This window comes from Acomys minous (genome assembly GCF_964271855.1).
Source record: "Acomys minous genome assembly, chromosome: 5".
NCBI lineage: Eukaryota > Metazoa > Chordata > Mammalia > Rodentia > Muridae > Acomys > Acomys minous.
The window spans coordinates 123,345,668-123,366,430 of NC_140494.1; the positions used below are offsets into that span (position 1 = coordinate 123,345,668).

General features: G+C 47.2%; 2 protein-coding genes across 7 annotated transcripts in view; one reads left to right on the plus strand and one right to left on the minus strand.

Annotated features, from left to right (window-relative positions):
- The first annotated feature begins 213 nt into the window (after window positions 1-213).
- Window positions 214-20,201, plus strand: LCTL (lactase like). 6 transcript variants are annotated; one of them, XM_084783886.1, is made up of 14 exons: window positions 214-349; window positions 622-835; window positions 1,640-1,803; window positions 2,221-2,308; window positions 2,488-2,597; window positions 4,333-4,461; window positions 4,552-4,647; window positions 8,554-8,608; window positions 8,688-8,849; window positions 13,438-13,712; window positions 15,428-15,554; window positions 15,701-15,900; window positions 17,479-17,542; window positions 19,925-20,201. In XM_084783886.1, the coding sequence occupies exons 2-14, from the start codon at window positions 721-723 to the stop codon at window positions 20,038-20,040; spliced, it is 1,701 nt and encodes a 566-aa protein (XP_084640012.1). In that variant the 5' UTR covers window positions 214-349; window positions 622-720; the 3' UTR covers window positions 20,041-20,201. The 6 variants fall into 6 exon arrangements, with proteins under 6 accessions (XP_084640012.1, XP_084640014.1, XP_084640015.1 ...); XM_084783887.1 differs by lacking the exon at window positions 214-349 and adding an exon at window positions 385-511; XM_084783888.1 differs by lacking the exon at window positions 17,479-17,542.
- The window catches only part of ZWILCH (zwilch kinetochore protein), a 40,427-nt gene continuing 39,666 nt past the window's right edge, over window positions 20,003-20,763 (minus strand). The window contains exon 19 of the mRNA XM_084783885.1: window positions 20,003-20,142. The gene's annotated coding sequence lies outside the window, so the exon portion shown is untranslated. The remainder of the gene's footprint in view (window positions 20,143-20,763) is intronic.

The following is a 20,763-nucleotide window of genomic DNA, read 5'->3' on the forward strand; positions in this document are numbered from 1 at the left end:
CAGGACTGTGCTGAAGGTTGCATGTGAGACCCAGAGGGAGCTGGGAGGACGAGGTCACCTCCTCCCAGGCTGCCTTTCTCCCCTGGGAGGGAGCCAGCTGGATGCCCCGGGCCCAGTGCCCAGGCTACTGCTGACTCAGTCCCTTCTGGCCAGCTCAGCACTCTGGCCTCTGCCCTCTCTGTAGGATTACTGAAACTCTTTGTTGGGGTCAGGCCACAGACCACACCCCCAACTAGAGGCTTCCATGCCTGTGGGCTCTGCTGGGGGCGGGGAGTGCAGAGCCCAGGAGTCATTCAGCTGTGGCTGACAACAGTGGACCTAGGGTGTGAAGGGCTGAGGACCATCTTGGGTAAGCTGGTGGCTCATAGACAGGGGGTCCCAGTGGGAAGAAGTCTTGCTGACAGCTAAGAGCAGAGGGCCTTAGATACAGACAGCATTGCATACAGGCTACACAGTAGGGAGGTAGGAGGCTGAGGGCTCCCCCAAAAGACTGGAACCTTCTGAGGCAGAGGTAGGTTCCCCATTAGATGAGACCACACCATCCTATCACACCGTGATCAGAACAGGAGCTGGCTTGAAGCTTGGCCCATTAGGCTAGCTTCTGCCTATTGTTTAACACAGGGTTCCCCACGCCGCTGCTGTAGGCCGGTGTCCTCCCCTCCTGGCCTATGTCCCTGAGCTCTAACAGGGGCTCGTAGGCATGGAGGAAGGTGGGGTGTCATGAAGCCAATGTGGGCCATCATCCTTGCGTGGATCCTGCTGGTGCCCAGGTTAGGGGCTGCCGCGAGAGGATCTCAGGAAGAGACATCCTTCTACTATGGAACCTTTCCACCTGGTACGCCCATTCCTCCACTGTTCTGTCCTCGGACTGTCTGTCTGTCTCTCCATTTGTTGGGTCTCTGATGGCCTCCCTACCTTGACTGACTTGCTGAGGAATTAGGGGCTTTGTTTCCTGTCCAGTAGGATGGGAAACACCTCCATGTGGATGTTCTAAAGAAAAAATTCCTGGTACATAGGGGTGTGTGTGTGTGTGTGTGTGTGTGTGTGTGTGTGTGTGTGTGTGTGTGTTGGGTGACAGGGTCTCTGTCCATCAGTGTGTCTGTACACTGCTGGGAATCCAACTTACAGCTTTGTCCACGCTAGGCAAGCACTTTGGTACTGAGCTACATCCCCAACCCAGAGAGAGTTTGAGAGTTAATAGAATTAGGGCTCGACAGGGGGCTCATCAGTTGAAAGTGCTCACCGGTCTTGTACGGGGTTCAGTTCCCAGCATCCACATCCACCTAGTGACTTAGAACTGCCTGCATTTCCAGCTTCAAGGGACCCATCCAGGCTTGCTTCTGGCCTCTCCAGACACCTGCACTCACCAACCTTACCCCACAACCCTCTAGCCAACACACAAACTGATAAAGAATGGGAAAAAAAATTTCTAAAACAAGTCATTAACATTTACATACAACAGATGCTATTTGGAGCTGTAACTCTGCACAAAATGCTTTTACTTACTGTATCTTCCCTCTCCCTGCCTCCTCCTGCGGGGGTAGGCTGTGGGGTGGGTGCCCTGAGCCTGGGAAGCACAGTTAGGGTTTCCAATGAAGCTGGGGTGGCCCAGGGCCTGGTGTGGGGTCTCTCTCTACAGGCTTCTCCTGGGGCGTGGGCAGTTCTGCCTACCAGACAGAAGGTGCATGGGACCAGGATGGAAAAGGGCCCAGCATCTGGGATGCCTTCACACATGGTAGGAAGGGGCAGGTGCTAGGGGATGACACAGCAGACGCAGCCTGTGACAGCTACTATAAAGTTCAGGTGAGTGAAGGGGCCTGTGTGCACTGCCACCCTGCCGGAGAGGTGGGGAGCAAAGTATGGGGACATCTCACTGAGAATGTCAATCTGATGTTCTGCTAAACACCGTGTACCCATCGTCACCAAAGTGGGTGGGAGAGTGGAGGCTGGGGCTGCGAGTGCCAGGACGCAGAAAGAAGGAAAATGAGATGGACCAGCACAATCAGTCCAAGCAATCAGGGGCCAACAGGCCAGTGACTTGGCCCCAGAGCCTGCAGGAGGGCATGGGGCAGCTCGCCTCAGAAGGAGCTCAGTACAAGCCCTTACAGAGGACACCGCTTGGAACTGCAGATACAAATGATCCTTGAGGTCCCCAAGACTTGTCTGCCCTTCCCTCACAGCCCAGGTGGCCCAGCCCTGCTCCCCCACCCTTCTCTACAGGAGGACATTGCTCTGCTGAAGGAGCTACAGGTCACCCACTACAGATTTTCCCTGTCTTGGCCAAGGCTTCTGCCCACAGGAGTCAGGGGTGAGTTACAACTGCCCCTCCCTGGGCTCTGCAAGGATCAGTGGGTAACTGGCATACCAACAGCATTCTTCTATGGCTCGGGAGAAACCCTGGGCTGTGGGTGCTTTGGCCTACAGAAGGCCATGAGACCCAAGAATGCCACACCCCAGAGGAAAGGGCAAGTTCTGTTTCACTTACAGCTGAACAGGTGAACAAGAGAGGAGTCCAGTTCTATAGCGATTTCATTGACGCCCTGCTAAAGAATAACATCACTCCCATTGTGACCTTGCACCACTGGGATCTGCCACAGGTGAGGGCCACGTGGATTTAGAGGAGCTTGGGTCAGCAGAGGAAGCCTGGTGTGAGGACCTAAGGTGACCAAGAAAGGGGGTAGAGCCTGGGTCTGGCTTTGGACAGAAACATGTAAGGAGGGCCTGGCTGTCTTAGCTTATTTGTGCTGTTGTGACATAATGCCACAGACTGGTGAAGTTAAAAACATCATCAGAGCCAGGTGGTGGTGGTGCACGCCTTTAATCCCAGCATTTCAGAGGCAGAGGTAGGTGGATCTATATGAGTTCAAGGCCAGCCTGGTCTACAGATAGAGTTCCAGGACATCCAAGTCTAAACAGAGAAACCCTGTCTCAAACAAACAAACAAACAAAAAACAACCCCCAAAACAACCAAACAAAAGCATTATTCACTTTTCTCAGCTTTGGAGACCAAGATCAATGTACCCAAACAGTGAGTGAAGTGGAGTGGTCTGCACTTCCAAGATGATGTTTTGAATACTATGTCCTCTAGAGGGCGCTGTGTACCCACAAGGGCAAAAGGAATGAGCTAGTTGTGTCATTTTATAAGGTGCAGGATCCTATTCATGCTGCTTGTAGTAAATGAAAAGTATGCAGGTAGTGTTTTCCACAACATTTGGCATAAGGAAAAATTAATCAAAAAGCAAAAAAAAAAAAAAATTGTGTGTGTGTGTGTGTGTTTGCTGCTGGGTACTGAACTCAGGACCTTGTGCCTGCTAGGCTAGTATTCTACCACTGAGCTGAAGAAGCCTACCAAGGAACACCTTTGGACTCGAGTTTGGTGACAGTTTTTCCACAGCTTTTGTTCAACCTTTCTTTCCTTTGTTTGAGAAAATACCACTTGCCCTCATCCATGAGCATCATGCCCAGCCATGTCCCAGAACACTTCATAAAAAATCCTGTCAACCTTCAGGCTGTTTTCCTTCCTTTGCCTGGGCCCCACAGAGGTCACAGCCAAGCCAAGGGTATGGCTGCCTGTGACTTGTGCCAGATGGTGCCAGGTCCAGAATTTTATGGAGGAGTGGGAGTGAGGGTGAAGCGTGCTCCGTGCAGGGAAGGGTAAGAGGAGGAGGTGGGAGGGACTTGTGTAGAGCATTACTGGGGACTGGAAACTGGGGTGGTGAGCTTTTAAAGGCTTATGAGCCAGGGCAGAGGACACGGCAGGCTTGCAGCTTCCACTAACCTGTCTAGGGAGCATCTCTTCTAGAATGGCACTAAGTAACGACGACAGATGGATGGCTCGCCCTGTGCACGGCTGGCTTCAGCGCTGGAGGTTTCATTAGCTCACACCAACAGCTGAGGCCCCAGGGAGGGCCCTGATTTCAGCAAGACCCTCCAGATCCTCAGTGGGGCTCTCCTACCAGTGTCAGGTTCTTCTCGATAACTCCCCAGTCTCACATCTCACCCAGCACCCAGCCAGGCAGACCCTCAAGCTGAGGAGTACCCCAAACTTTGGACCGTCCTGTTTCTACCTCCGGAGTGCTAGGATGAGAGGCGTGTGCCCTATGCATGGTTTACATCTTAAATACCCATTCTGTCAGCTTCTTCCTAAGCAGGCTTTTCCAGCTTCCTCTGCCCCCTCCAGTGTGCGCCTTAAAGGATGCGCCGCCTTGCCACAGGGGCTCTGTGCCCGCCCTGCATCTTCATTGCCATTTTCGTACCTGTGCTTTAGCCAGACACTTCGCCAATCTACTCCAAAGTCTCCCCCAGGGCCCTGGCTTCTCTTCCTGTTGACAGATGCTCCAGGTCACATACGGTGGGTGGCAGAATGTGAGTATGACCCGATACTTCAGGGACTATGCCGACCTGTGTTTTGAGGTCTTTGGGGACCGAGTGAAGCACTGGCTCACATTTAGTGATCCTCGGGTAAGTAGGGGCTCCTTTTCAGATGGGGGAGACAGGGATGTCCTCTGCTGTCTCTTGTGATCCTGAGATTCCCCAATGCTGTCTCTGCAGACAATGGTAGAAAAAGGCTATGAGACCGGCCTCCACGCACCAGGCCTGAGGCTTCAGGGCACTGGCCTGTACATGGCTGCACATCATATAATTAAGGTAAGCCACGTCCTTCTGGGGTGAAGGTCGGGCTCCACGTGGAGCCATTGCACCAAGGGTCACACTGATCCTCTACCACATCAGTATGTGCCGTGGGCCCATGGACTGAGGATATGTAGGGGACAAATCCTATCACCTCACTGTCACTGCACTATGGTAGAGGTACTACAGCAGCTGCTGCTTCTGATTTTACCAAGAGGATACGGGTAGACATTTGGAAACTTGTCATGTGTAGCTATGAACTCCCCCCTCCTCAGAGATAGTGTTTCTCTTTGTAGCCATGGCTGCCCTGGACTCATTTTGTAGACCAGGCTGGCCTTGAATTCACAGCGATCTGACTGCCTCAGCCTCCCTAGTGCTGGGAGTAAAGGCGGGCGACACCACGCACGGTGGAATTAACTCTGCCAGGAGAGGGGACGGGAGGGGAGATGTGACGGTGGATAAGGACCAAAGTCCTCAAAACATAGAGAAGGAAGAAACCAGAGGTTGTGAAGAGCAGCAGGAAGGAGTCAGAGTAGTCACTGGTCGTGACCTAGGGTTTCATAAGGAGGTAGAAAAGCATCTAGAAAGCAAGCCAGGGGCTGGAGAGATGGCTCGGCGGTTAAGAGCACCCTCTGCTCCTCCAGAGGTCCTGAGTTCAATTCTCAGCAACCACATGGTGGATCACAACCATCTATAATGAGATCTGGTGCCCTCTTCTGGTGTGCAAGGGTACAAGCAGGCAGAGCACTGGGTATGTAATAAATAAATAAATAAATAAATAAATAAATAAATAATCTTCATTAAAAAAAGAAAGGCAAACACGTCCTTTTCCAGCTTAAGATATGTTGGGGTTGGTCTCTGATGAGTACAGTGCAAGTCTTCTGGGCAGCCAGCTGACTATCCGGCTGTGGAAGGGAAGGAGACAGAGATGGTGCTTAGCATGCACTGAAAGCTGAGGAAGGGGAGAGACAGTGGGTTGCTTACAAGACCTGAGTGGAGCACACAGGGCGTGATGCTGGGAGTACAAAGCCTGGTGGACTCTTGGATAGACTACTGGTGACACAGTAACCTGAGCTCATGTCAGGGAAAAGACTCTCATATTTTCCTTACTATAAAATTTTCTTCAGATTTTATTTATTTTGGAGACAGGGTTTCTCTGTGTAGCCCTGGTTGTCCTGGACTCGCTTTGTAGACCAGGCTGGACTCGAACTCAAAGCGATCCGCCTGCCTCTGCCTCCCTAGCGCTGGTATCAAATCAAAGGCGTGCACCACCAGGCCCGCTCTCCCTCATTCTCTACCTCCCTGTCTTTGTCTCTTATTCTCTGCCCTAGCTTGCAAAACAGTAAGCATAGAAACAGGAAAGAGAGCCCAGTCTGCAGTGTTTGCCATGCAAGCATGAAGACCTGAGTTTAATCCCTACAACCTAGGTAAAAAAAAGCTGAGTGTCAGCCAGGCGTGGTGGTGCATGCCCATAATCCCAGCACCCGGAAGGCAGAGGCAGGCGGACTGCTGTGAGTTCAAGGCCAGACTGGTCTACAAAGACAGGACAGCCAAGGCTACACAGAGAAACCCTGTTTCGAAAAACAAAACAAAACAAACAAAAAAGCTGGGTATCTTAGGATTGCTATTTGTCTGAGTCACTGTTCTATTGACGTGAAGAGACCATGACCACAGCAACTCCTTTTTTAAAAAAATATTTTATTTAATTTTAATTTATGTGCATTGGTGTGAGGCTGTCAGCTCTTGGAGTTACAGACAGTTGTGAGCCGCCATGTGGGTGCTGGGAATTGACCCTGGGTCCTTTGGAAGAGCAGGCAGTGCTCTTAACCACTGAGCCATCTCTCCAGCCCCCGACCACAGCAACTCTTAATGGAAAGCATTAACTGGGGGCTTACTTAAAGTTTTACAGGTTTAGGCCATTAACATCATGGCGGGGAACATGGCAGCAGGCATGGCGCTGGAGAAGTAGTTGACAGCTACATCTTGACACCCTGGATCCACAAGCAGAGAGGAGAGAGGGAAAGAGGGGACAGGGGAGAGAGGCAAGGGAGAGGGGAGGGGAAAGAGAGAAGGGAGGAAGCGGGAAGAGGGGAGAGAGGAGACAAAGAGAGGGAGGAAGAGGGAGAGGGAGAAGCTAGAGCCCGGGCCTGGCATGGGCTTTTGAAAGCTCAAGCCCACTCTGGTGACACACTTCCTCCAACAAGGCCATGCCATTCTAATCCCATCAGAGGTCCACTCCCTGGTGACCAAGCACTCAAATATGAGCCTATGCGGAGTGGGGGTGGGGCAGGCGGCATTCTTTCTCAAAGCATCACACTACTACTGTGATAAAACTCCATGACGAAAGCAACTTAGGAAGGAGAGGGTTTATTTCACTCAGAGGTCACACACACACACATGTATATACATATACACACACATATATACATATACATGTATATATACATATGCACATATATGTACATATATGCATGTGTATATATGTACACGTACACACGTATATACATATATGTATGTACATACATATAACAACTCATCATCATAAGCAGTGAGGGCAGGAACTCAAACCGCAGGAATCTGGAGGCGGGAGCTGATGCAGAGGCCATGGAGGGGTGCTGCTTACCAACTTGTTCCCCATGGCTTGCTCAGCCTGCTTTCTTATAGAACCCAGAACAACCAGCCCAGGAGTGATCCCACCCAAAACTGGCTGGGCCCCTCCCCATCTATCACTAATTAAGACAATGCCCCACAGGCTTGCCTAAACCAGATAGTATGCACACATGTTCCCAATTGAGGTTCCCTGCTCTCAGATAACTCTAGCTTGGGTCAAGATGGAAGGAAAGCTGGCCAGGACAGTGGGTGTGGTGAAGGATGCTTGTAATCCCAGCACCTTGGAGGCTGAGACGAGGAGGATTCTTGGAGCTTGCTGGCCAGAATCCTGCCCACTGGGGGAAGTGTTATCTGGGTCCCAGTGAGAGACCAACATCCAAGAATGACCTCTGGCCTTCACATATACATGCATGTGCACCTGCATACGTGTGTAAGAGTGTACACACACACACACACACACACACACACACACACACACACACAAGCACAGAGCATAAAAAGAATGCAACACTTGAAACTATTGCAGCCTGAAATATTCCGGTTTTCACATGAATGAGCTCAAACTTTAGCAAATGTCAGAAACAAGTGGAGACATTTTTAAACATAGGATGCAGCTGGGCTCAGTGATAACATGCCTGTAATCCCAGCATCTGTTGCCTAGCAGGTGAGGATAGTCAAGGTTCCATGCCTCAAAACAAAACAGAAACGAACTGTACAGGTTGCTGGGCCCTGCTCTCAGAGCTTGCTTCCAAAGGTCCTGAAGGGGCCTCATGAACTCACACTTCCACTAAACCCTCAGAAGCACGGTCGCCTTTCTAGGGATCTACAGGAACAATTTAGAGACAGTACATGATGGGCAGTTCAGTTGGTAGAACACTCATTCGGTCCCTGTGGGGTAGCAGCAGCAGTGAGCTTGCAAAAGTGGCTTCACCGCATTTGGACTATGCTTCCTCCACAGTATAAAGGAAGCAAATGTCTGTGGAAGCAGAGGGAGGGATTCTGTGGTGTTTGAGACTGGATTCAAGAACACAGGAAGGTCGATGCTGGGGCTCTAGTGAGGAAGGCAAGAAAGGCCACTCCCAGCCAGCAAGTCGGCCTGGCAAGCAGATAGATGCTTGCTGCTGAGACTGACAACTTGAGTTCAAACCTGGTATAGTGGAAGGGGAGAAAGTTGTCCTCTGAGCACTTGCCCCCTCCCCCATAAGTAAACAACCAAAAGAAAAGAAGAAATGGATGGAGGAAGGAAAGAAGACAGGCTGGCAGGAGGCACGGGAACGGATGAGCCAGGGGCATTCATGAATTCCCTTTTTTCAGGCACACGCCCAAGCTTGGCATTCTTACAACAACACATGGCGCAGCAAACAGCACGGTAAGCTGGGACCCTTGGCTCACACAGACCCAGAGGAGCCACATCCTGCCTCTCTCTACCCTGATGTCCTTCCTTTAAGGCCTAGTGGGGATTTCACTGAACTGTGACTGGGGTGAACCTGTGGACAGCAACAATCCCAATGATATTGAGGCTGCTGAGAGATACCTACAGTTCTGCCTCGGCTGGTTTGCCAACCCTATTTATGCTGGTGACTACCCCCAGGTCATGAAGGACCATATTGGTGAGCCAAGTCATGTTTTTGTTTTTAACTTATTTTTGCATGTGTGTTCAAATGTGTGCAGGTATATGTACATGCACACATGTACGCATATGTGTGTGGGAGCCAGAGAACAATCTCCTTAGTTGGTCCTCAGTGGTCATCCACCTTGTCTCCTACTGGGGTGAATGCTTGCAGAGTACACAAAGCTAATTGGCCAGTGAGCTCTGGGAATCCACCTGACTCTGCCTTTCCAGGGCTGGGATTCAAGCACAGACCACCATGCTCAGCTTAAAAACACACACACACACACACACACACACACACACACGTATGTATATTATTATTGTGTGTGTCAAGGCACAAGTGTGGAAGTCAGAAGACAATTCTAGACTTGACTCTTTTGGGGATCCAGGGGATGAACTCAGGTCGACAGGTTTGCTCACAGAACATCTTCATCTGCTGAGCCATATCAACAGCCCACACTTGGCTCTTTGTTTTTAACATGGGTTCTGAAAATCAGGTCCTCAGGCATCCAAGGCAAGCACTTCATCAACCGAAATCTTCTCTAGCCCCTAAGCCTTTTAAACTAGTTATCGGGCTGTGTGACGTCTCAGTACATTATGTACATTGATGTTATACCAGGTTAAAGACATTATCATTGTTTTATGACGAAAACTTTCTTTTGTTTTTGTTTTTTATGACAGGGTTTCTCTGTGTAGCACTGACTGTCCTGGAACTCACTCTGTAGACCAGGCTGGCCTCGAACTCAGAGACCCACCTGACTCTGTCACCACCCGTCTTGATGAAAACTCAAACTTCATTTAGCTTTTGAGAGGCACAGTGCACTGTTATCCACAGTTGCGCTGCAGACAGTTGCACAACCAGAGCTTCCTGCTCCTTGTGACAGTGGCTTCACAGTCATGGGTGGGGATGGGGCTCTGGAATAGCAAAGTCGACTTAACTCTGGTTTTTTTTTTTCTTTTTTTCAAGACAGGGTTTCTCTGTGTAGCCCTGGCTGTCCTAGACTCGCTTTGTAGACCAAGCTGGCCTTGAACTCAGAGATCTATCTACCTGCTTCTGCCTCCGAATTATAGGTTTGTGCCACCGAGCCTGGCTCATACTTAACTCTAAATCCACTGCTCTTTCAATGAGAACAGTGGGCAGGTACTTATCTGTGTCTATCTTATCTTAGCATCCTTAGCCATAAAAAAAAAAAAAAAGGAAATTCAAACAGCTTTGAGAGTCAGAATGGCTATCAAGAAAACAAACACTGGGGCTGGAGAGAGATCAGAGGTTAAGAGCACTGACTGTTCTTCCCAAGGACCCAGGTTCAATTCCCAGCACCCACACGGCAGTTCACAACTGTCTAATTCCAGTTCCAGGGACAGACATACATTCAGGCAAACACCAATGCAAATGCATATAAAATAAAAATAATTTAAAAAAAGAAAAAAGAAAAAGAAAACAAGCACTGACTAGGATTTGGGAAAGGAGACCCCTCATTCACTGCTGATGGGCGAAAAATCTGGTGCAGCCACTATAGAAATCAGGGTGCTTTCCTCAAAAAGAAAACAAAATTTAAAAACAACTAAAATGGCCAGATGCACACATGTAATCCCACCATTTGGGAAGCAGGCAGATCTCTGTGAGTTCAGGGCCAGCCTGGTCTACAAAATGAGTCCAGGACAGCCAAGGCTACACAGAGAAACCCTGTCTCCAAAAACCAGAAAAACAAAAAACAAAAACAAATACGCACAGCCGGACGTGGTGGCACACGCCTTTAATCCCAGCACTCTGGAGGCAGAGGCAGGCGGATCGCTGTGAGTTCGAGGCCAGCCTGGTCTACAAAGCAAGTCCAGGACAGCCAAGGCTACACAGAGAAACCCTGCCTCAAAAAACAAACAAACAAACAACAACAACAAAAAACCAAAAACAACAACAACAAACAAACAAACCAAAAAACAAATACGCCCCGCCAACAACTAAAAACAGAGCCAGAGAGATGGCTCAGTGGGGTGTGTTTAGGATACTTCAAGAAGGAAGAAAGATGTTTTTGTTATTCAAGACAGTGTTTCTCTGTATAACAGCCCTAGATGCCTTGGAACTCCCTTTGTAGACCAGGCTGGCCTCAACTCATGGAGAGCCACCTACTTCTGCCTCTCAAATGCTAGGCTAAAGATGTGCACCACCAAGCCCAGCAAGGGAGGACAAGATCTGTTTTGTTTTGTAGGACTAGATCTGTTTTGTTTTGTTTTGTTTTTTTGAGACTGTTTCTTTATGTATCCAGCTGTCCTGGACTCGCTTTGTAGACCAGGCTGGGCTTGAACTCACAGAGATCCACCTGTCTCTGCCTCCCGAGTGCTGGGATTACAGGCGTGCTGCCTCTCCAGTCCCAGCCTGGCATCTTTTAGTCCTTAAACATATATGTAGGCAATCTTCCCACGGAACAAGAAAGTGCTGCCTTGTTTGTTCTAACAGATACACACCATGGTGCTGATGGTCAGTCAACAATAATTATGATGTTAGGAAAGTTTATTGTTTTAGATTTGTAAAAGTGTTGTTTTCTTTTTTTGTTATTGTTTTGTGTGGTTTTTCGAGACAGGATTTCTCTGTGTAACCTTGGCTGTCCTGGACTCACTGTGTAGACCAGGCTAGCCTCGAACTCACAGAGATCTGCCTGCCTCTGCCTCCCACGTGCTGGGATTGCAGGCATGCACCACTATGCTCAGCTGTGTTTTGTCTGTCTATATGTCTGTGTACCACATGCATACACGGTATCCATGGAGGCCAGAAGAGGGCACTGGATCCTCTGAAAATGAGTTACGGATGTCTGTGGGGCATCATGTGGTTGCTGGGGACTGAACCTGAGTCCTCTGGCAGCAAGCAGTCTCAGCTGCTAAGCCATCTCTCCAGCTCCTATTGTTAGTGTTGGCATGCTGGGGATCAGACCCAGGGCATCATGCTTGCTGCCTCCTCAGCTTTCCACCATTTTTTTTACCCATCCCCTTGGCCATAAAAGTTATTTCCAACCTTTTGCTGCTCAATTTACAGTGAAGTTACTGAATGTAGGACCTTTTCCACATATGGGCAAGATACAAGATAAAGAGGCTTCGAGCTTGTCAGTTAAAAGGTGTACCTCTGCCAGGTGTGATGGTGCACACCTGTAATCCCAGCACTTGGGAGGCAGAGGCAAGCAGATCTCTGTGAGTTCAAAGCCAGCCTGGTCTACAAAAAGAGTCCAGGACTACATAGAGAAACTCTGCCTCAAAAAACAGAAACAAAACAGAAAAGTATACCTCTGCAGTCCTAGTATAGGACAAAAGTGCTCAGCACAGAGCCTGTCACGGCTTATACTGTCAACCATATAAGAACATGTCTATGACTTTCTCTACCCCAACGGCCTTCCAGTTTCCTTCTAGAAGGAGCCACATTACCAGTTTTCCAATGGAAGGAACAATATAACCCTGCTTTCCCCCCAGGTAGCTAAGGAGCTGTCCATATGCCACTCACTGAGTAATCCATGAACATACTACAGTCTTTGGCTGCCGGAGTCCAAATCGAGGGCCCTATACCTGCCTCTCAAGTACTACTGAGCTACACTCCTAGCCACAAACAGTAAGCAATATACAGTTAGAAATTTTTCGAATAGAGGCTGGAGATGGCTCAGCAGTTAGTAACACTTGATGCTATTCCAGAGGAACAGGGTTCAGTACCCAGCACCCACATATGGCAGCTCAGAACCTGCCTGTTATCTGCAGTTCCAGGGAAGACAACACCCACTTCTGATCTCTGTGGGCACTGTACTCATGTGGAGACACACACACACACACACACACACACACACACACACACACACACACAGTGTTTTGCCTGCATAAACACTTACACAACAGAAGAGGGCACCAGATCTCATTATAGATGGTCGTAAGCCACCATGTGGTTGTTGGGAATTGAACTCAGGACCTGTGGAAGAGCAAAGGACCTTTGGAAGTGCTCTTATCCTCTGAGCCCTCTCTCCAGCCCAGTTTTGTTTTTGTTTTTTTTTTAAGTCAGGGTTTCTCTGTGTAGCCCTGGCTGGACTCAAATTACAGAGACCTACCTACCTCAGCCTTCCCCGTGTTGGGACTAAAGGCATGAGCCACCATTTCCTAACTTAAAGCTCAGCTTTTAAAAAAAGATTTTATGGGACTGAAGAGATGGCTCAGAGGTTAAGAGCACTGTCTGTTCTTCCAAAGGTCCTGAGTTCAATTCCCAGCAACCACATGGTGGCTCACAACCATCTACAATGAGATCTGGTGCCCTCTTCGGGTGGGCAGGCATACATGCAGACAGAACATTGTATACATAATAAATAAATCTTTTTAAAAAAGATTTTATTTTTATTTTATATGTATGAGTGTCTGCATGTATGTATGTGTTTCGTGCCTCTCTGTGTTAGAAGAGTGTTTTGGAGCCCTAGAACTAGTTACGGCCAGTTGTAAGCTGCCATGTGGGTGCTAAGAACTGACCCAGCTTATACACTACAGTCCCAGCAGCAGCACTGTGGGACAAAGCAAGATGACACTGAGAAATGAAGACTCTCTTAAATTCACATGTTCTCTCCTGTCAGGAACAAAGAGCACAGAGCAAGGCCTGGAGACATCGAGGCTGCCCACGTTCTCCCTTCATGAGAAGAGCTACCTTAAAGGCACATCTGACTTCCTGGGACTGGGCCATTTTACCACTCGATACATCACTCAACAGAAATACTCTTCCCACCAGGGGCCCAGCTACCAGACCGACCGTGACTTAGTAGAGCTTGTGGATCCCAACTGGCCAGAAATGGGGTCTTCATGGCTCTATTCTGTGCCATGGGGATTCAGAAGACTTCTCAACTTTGCCCAGGTATGTATCCCATCAAGCCAAATAAGACCTTCAGACCTGAGTTTAGTTTCTCCCAGTCACTCAGGTGACTACGTAAGAAAGCTGGCAAGACTGTAGGTATGGAGGCACATGACCACAAGCCCAGCCCTTGGGAGGTGGGCCGCAGGAAGACCAGGAACTCAGTATTAACCACTGCATACTGCATGCTGAGCTCAAGGCCAGTCTGCACTGCATGAGGCTCTACCCTAAACAAAAACAGTTCATAAGGGGGGATGGAGAGATGGCTCAGTGGTTAAGAGCACTGACTGATCTTCTAGAGGCCCTGGGTTCAATTCAAAGCACCCACATGGAAGCTTACAACTGTCTGTAACTCCAAGATATAGCAACTTCATACAGACATACATTCAGGCAAAACACCAATGCACATAAAATAAAAATAAATAAGCCGGGCGTGATGGCCCTACGTCATGGCCTTTAATCCCAGCAGAGGCAGGCAGATCGCTGTGAGTTCCAGGCCAGCCTGGTCTACAATGCCAGTCCAGGATAGCCAAGGCTACACAGAGAAACCCTGTCTCAAAACACCAAAATAAAATAAAATAATTTTTTTAAAAGCTCAAAACAACCACCAAGTTAGTGAGTCAATAAATCTAGTCCTCTGCACCTCACAGGCCTTGCATAGGTCTTGCAGAGACAGGGTTTCTCTGTGTAGCCTTGGCTAACCTGGAACTCAGAGGTCCATCTATCACTGGCCCCGAGTGCTGAGATCACAGGCATGCACTACTGTGTCCAGCTCGAAAATCTGACATTTAATTTGCTGGGTTTTTTGTTTGTTTGTTTGTTTGCTTAGAGACAGGATTTCTCTGTGTAGCCTTGACTTCGCTTTGTAGGCCAGGCTGGCCTCAAATTCAGTGATAGGCCTGCCTCTGCCTCCTAAGTGCTGGGATTAAGGGTGTGTACCACCACAACTGGCTCAGGCTACACACACACATTACACACACACACACATACACACACACACACCCCTAAGCATTTGCCTGAAAATAGGTATGTGCGCCACAAGGGTGTTTGGAGGTTAGAGAGGGGATCAGATCCCCTGGAAATAGTTACAGAGATTTGTGAGCTGCCATGTCTGTACTGGGAACTAAACCTGAGTCCTCTGGAAAGGAGCTAATGCTCTCAACCATCTCTACAACCCCTTAGGCTAAATTCTTCAATGTATCCTTTCATACACGTATGTGATGTATTTTCACATCTACCTTTCATTATCTGTTCTCCCACTCCTGCCTAACTCCCTTCTTCCCCCCAAAAAATTGCTTCCTACTTTCATGTCGTTGTGTCCCTGTGTGTGTGACCCACTGAGTTTAATTAGAGTTGCTTACAAGCACATGGCGAGATGTTTTTTACTGGAGCACTAAACAGTGGTTATGCTACTGAAGAAAGTGGCTGCTCCTGTCAGGTCTATCTGGTCCTTTGAAAGCCCCTCTGCTTTGAAAGGGAATCTGTGGGAAGATTGAGACCTGGAGTGCATTTTCCAGAGTAAGACCCCTTTATTGAGAACTGTACTCTTCTATATCAACTCACCTGCCCACACTCATCTCTTAATAAACATGTCACATGACACCTACTAAGTGTGACACCTACTAAGAGCCAACCCTTCATTAGAAAATGACAGCCATGCGACCCAGAAGAACACCTGTAAGTCAGATGCTTGGTACCCGTTCTTGCCTTACTTTCAGGCTGAATATGGTGATCCTCCCATATATGTGACAGAAAATGGAGCTTCTCAAAAGTTACACTGCACTCAATTCTGTGATGAGTGGAGAATTCAGTACCTCAAAGGATACATAAATGAAATGTTAAAAGGTGAGATACAACTAAGATTTGCTTCACATGTTGGACAAATTTAACCTGTCATCTACCAGCAACTAAACCCTGCTTCTAGATCTCACACAACCGCTGAATGCTATCTATGTGTGTGCCTCTCAACAAACAGAATCATGTCTTCACAGCTATAAAGGATGGCGTGAATATAAAAGGGTATACTTCCTGGTCTCTGCTGGATAAGTTTGAGTGGGAGAAAGGCTATACAGATAGATATGGATTCTATCATGTTGAGTTCAATGTGAGAAACAAGCCTCGCTATCCCAAGGCTTCGGTTCAGTATTACACGGAGATCATCAGAGCCAATGGGTTTCCAAACCCACAAGAGGTAGGCATGACATCTGTTCTGCTCTTTTGTTTGTAGGTTTTTCCGAGACAGGGATTCTCAGTGTAACAGCCCTGGCTGTCCTAGACTCACTTTGTAGACCAGGCTGGCCTTCAACTCACAGAGATCTGCCTGCCTCTGCCTCTCGAGTGCTAGGATTAAAGGCGTGTGGCACCACGCCCGGCTGACATTTGTTCTGTTCTTACAAGAACTAAAGATTAAGACACACCCTCCTTTTTCTTTTAAGGAAGTAGGTTGGGAATACAGCCTCCCTGCCTCTCACTTAGGAAGGAGTAAGCATACCTCAAAATCCAGTCCCTTCCAGACAGAGCAAATCAGTAGAGATGTGAATGGTTTGTTGTGTTGCTGTAGCCTGGGCCTGACCATATGGGCAGGCAAGGCTTCTACCACTGAGTTCCAAAGGTTATCTCCCCCTACCTGTCCCTCTGGGGTCTTGCTGGCATCCAGAACACATTGAAACAATAAGACTAAAAAAGATGAATCAGATGGGAATTCCAGTGAATTGAAAATGTTGCCCTGATATAAACAAATACTACCTCCTATTATGTAAAATGTTCTGTAAATCAAATGTACGAGTGTATCTTTTCACCAAGTGGCAGAGCCATACAAATGCACTGCTTCCAAAGCAAGAGAAAATAGAAATAAACTTGAAGCTTTTCTACCCTATTAAACAGGGAGTCTTGTTGCTCTTGTTCGAGTCTCAGCACAGCTCCCTACAACTCTATTTTCAAGATATCCAACACCCTCTTCTGGCCTCCAAGGGCATACACAGGTGCATCACAAAAACAACCACACACACACTAAAACAAGACAAACAAAAACAAATTCCCCATCAGCTCTACCTTGTCTGTAACTGTATCTATAAACATGGACTCTAAGTTATGATATAAATTAAAAGCAAGTGTGACTTGCTTGCTAGAATTGCTTCAGAGTGACCCAAGTGGGTCTAGCTGTGAAGGCAGTGACTAGTGCCCTCACTCAGGTGTTCACCCTGTCAGGACAAGAAAGCAGTACCTGAAACTGGGGGTGGAGCTTATGGCCAGCTTCAGCTACGTAGTCAGTTTGTGGCCAGTATAGGTTACAATGAAGTAGTCTCAAAAAAATTGGTAAAATATAAACAGTGGGTAGATCTAAAAATGTGTTTATTGTTGGGTGGTGGCAGCGCACGCCTTTAATCCCAGCACTCGGGAGGGAGAGGCAGGTGGATCTCTGAGAGTTAGACACCAGTCTGGTTTACAGAGTGAGTCCTAGACAGCCACGGCTACAGAGAAACCCTGTCTTAGAAAAACAAACAAAAATGTGTTTGTCTTGGGGAGACTGATAAGCTGGTAAAGGCTTTTTCAGTCAAGCTTGATGACCTAAGTTTGATCCCTGGGAGCCAAGTGTTAGGAGAAAACTGACTTCTGCAAGTTACCCTCCAACTTCCACGAGTATACGCATGCACACACAAAAGATGCATATAAACTTTGTAAAAAGAAAACTGCCTCATTTATCCTAAAAACAATTTTAAACACAGAAAAACATCAAGGCAACTATGGTTATAAAGTGGGTTTTTATTAGGTGGAAAGCTGGCGCCTCAAAGCTTTGGAAACTTGCTCCATCAACAACCAGATGCTTGCCACAGGTAAGGACATTCTTTTCTTTGATAAATATGTAATTTACATATGATGGCTTAACCTAGAATCTCAAAATGATCTACCTAAAGTCAGTATTCTCAACCATTTATAACTAAAAATGTCTTTATCTTTAATGTTAATTTCTTTCTTTCTTGAGACAGGGTTTCTCTGTGTAACAGCCCGGGACTCACTTTGAACAGCATTCACTCTTTCTTTCTATCTATCTATCTATCCATCCATCAATCTATCCATCCATCTATCTATCCATCTATCTATCTAATTTATGACCAGATTAGGCCAGACTCTACCCAAAAAAAAAAAAAAAAGTTATATGAGAGAAAGCATGCAAGCACAAGAGAAACAGGGGAGGGCAGCTTTCTTCTGTATGTGTGCCTTTCTTTGTGTGCAAATCAGAGGCCAACTTGGTGTTACACTCAACTTTAAGCACTTGTTTTGTTTTGTAAGACAGGGTTTCTCTGTGTAACAGCCTTGGCTGTCCTAGACTCGCTTTGCTTCATCCACTTCTTTGGAGACAGAGTTTCTCACTGGCCTGGAGCTCATTATTTAGTCTAACTGGACTTCTTAGGCAGCAAGTTCTGGGCTCTTCCTGTCTCTAGGGTTAAAAGTACCTTGCCAAGCAGGGCACGGTGGCACACACCTTTAATCCCAGCACTTTGGCAGAAGCAGGCGAATCTTTGTGAGTTCAAGGCCAGCCTGGTCTACAAAGTGAGCTGGGCTATTACACAGAGAACCTGTCTCGGGAGAATAAAAAGTACCTTGCTATTTTATCATTTTTATGTAGGTTCTAGAGGTAAAACAAGGCAAGTGTTTTACCGACTGAGGCATGCCCCATTCCCAAGAATGATTTCAAGCACTCTAATTTGCAGGCGCCACCATGCCTGGCTTTGTTGTTTTTCTTAATGATTTCCTTTTATTCTGCATCTGTGTGAGAACACTGGAACTGGAGTTACAGACAGCTGCCACTGTGGGTGCTGGGATTTGAACCTGGGTCCTCTGGAAGAGTGGCCAGTGCTCTTAACTGCTCAGCAGCTTCTTCAGTCCCGTATTGTTTGTTTGTTTGTTTGTTTTGAGACAGAAATTTCTCTGTGTAGGCCTACCTGATTGTCCTCGAACTTACTCTGTAAACCACGCTGGCCTCGAACTCAGAGAACCATCTATGTCTGCCTCCCCAGTGCTCAGATTAAAGTGTCTACCCCCACCATAAAAGGACTAATATCTTATGCAGTGGATCTAAAAAAAATCCAAAATACAGAATACCATCAGTGTTTTTGAAATCCATTTTTTCTGCATAAGAGCAACAAAAGAAATATACTTCTTGTTTTGATATCATTCTTTAATGTGGGATCAAAGCAGGCGATACAGAAACCCTCTCAACGGGCTCTCTTTACAGGCTAGTGTAGGGTCATGCAGCAACGCTCCCTCACTCCTAAATAATCAGGCCATAGACTTTTGTAGTCTGTGTAAACCATAGTCCACCAAATCAAGTAAATGCAACAGGGCTGTAATGCTGGATTTGCTGACTAGCCTGTGAGCTTCATGAGAACATAGCCATGCCTGTTTACCTCAGTCACAGGGTGCTCAGCAGACAAATCAAAGTGGGTTGCATGAAGGCCTTCCATTGGGTTAGTGTACATAAATCACTTAGCTCTTAAAGATTATACAATGCAAGAATTATCAAATAAATTCTTTAAACTTTTAAATGAATTTTGCGTCAACAAAGAAGTGAGTTTAAGACTTACCACTAGAAACTGCAATACAGACAGACACGCCTCCATCTCTTAAATGTATACAAGTTTAGAGAGAATAACAAACCCCAAAAGCTAGAAACGTTTCCAATGGCTTCTTTATTTTCTCCTTTAGAGACAGGGTTTCTCTGCGTAGCTCTGGCTTTTTTGGAAATAGCATTACAGACCAGGCTGTCTTTGCCTCCCTCCCCAGTGCTGGGATTAAAAGTGTGCACCACCACGTCCAGCCCTAAAGACTCTTTTATATGTCCCTCAGCAAAGCCTAGAGAACCCATGGAATATAGGCACTAGTATTTTAAGATTAATGCAATGCCAGTATAAAAATACGCAGGCTAAACGAAATACCAGTGAAAGAACCAAATGTAGGCATTCCCACATTTTCTGTGACATTTCCAGCTCTCACATAAGTCTTGTGTAATGGCAGGGATTCCCAAAGGCTGTGTGTACACCAAGTGAATGCAGTGTTCTGCACTATGCCTACAGAGCACCATTTCAAAATAATGTTTGAATTACTGGTTCCCTTTTACAATAAATAACAACAATTAGAAGCTACCGTAGTCCATGTTCTTTAGTTGTTGCTTCGAAGCAAAGCTCACTTCTGGTGGAATGTTCTGTCTGTTTCAGAGCCCTTGCTTAGGCACATGCACATGGTTTCAGAAATTGTGGTCCCAACAGTCTGCGCCCTCTCCATCCTCATTGCTGCCTTGCTGCTAACACTTCTCCTCAGGAGCCACAGCTGAGACAGATCGCATCTCCACCTTCATCTTTCAGAGAATCTTCAGGATTACCCTTCTTTTCTGCTTCAAAAGTCCATGTGATGTCTATCTCTTCCTCCGACTTTTCTGGTTTGTGTTGGGATTTAAGAATCAGAAAATAAAAATAAGCATAAATAAAAATAAAAGTGACCTGTAATCTCAACTGTGCTGGTCAGAGTTAATATTTTGCTATATATCTTTCACATATCTCATTTTTCAAAATGAGGAACACAGTAAGGCATTTATTTTTATTTTTCCCCTCAAGACAGGGCTTCTCTGTGTAGCCCTGGCTGTCCGGGACTCCCTCTATAGACTAGGCTGGCCTTGAACTCAGAGAGACACCTGTCTCTGCCCCCTGAGTGCTGGGATTACAGGAGAGGGCCACCACACCCTGCTCATAGTATAGTTTTGTAACTTGATTATTTCTCATTTATCTGGAAATGACTGTCCCGTGCACTGCCCTATCTGATGGACACTATCAATAAACTCCTTTCAGACTGTAGACCATCAGCTAAGCAGGCAGGCAGTGAGTGAACAGGAACACGTGCCTCCTGATGGAGACCATGCACGCCACTCACTGCACTGCAGCCAGCAAGGAGACACTGTAGGACCAAACTGATGGTAAAGCAAATAGTTTTGTTTTTTTATCAGCATGCAGCTTTGGGAGGGACACACATGGAGTGGTGAGGGAGGAAGGGGACACCCGCC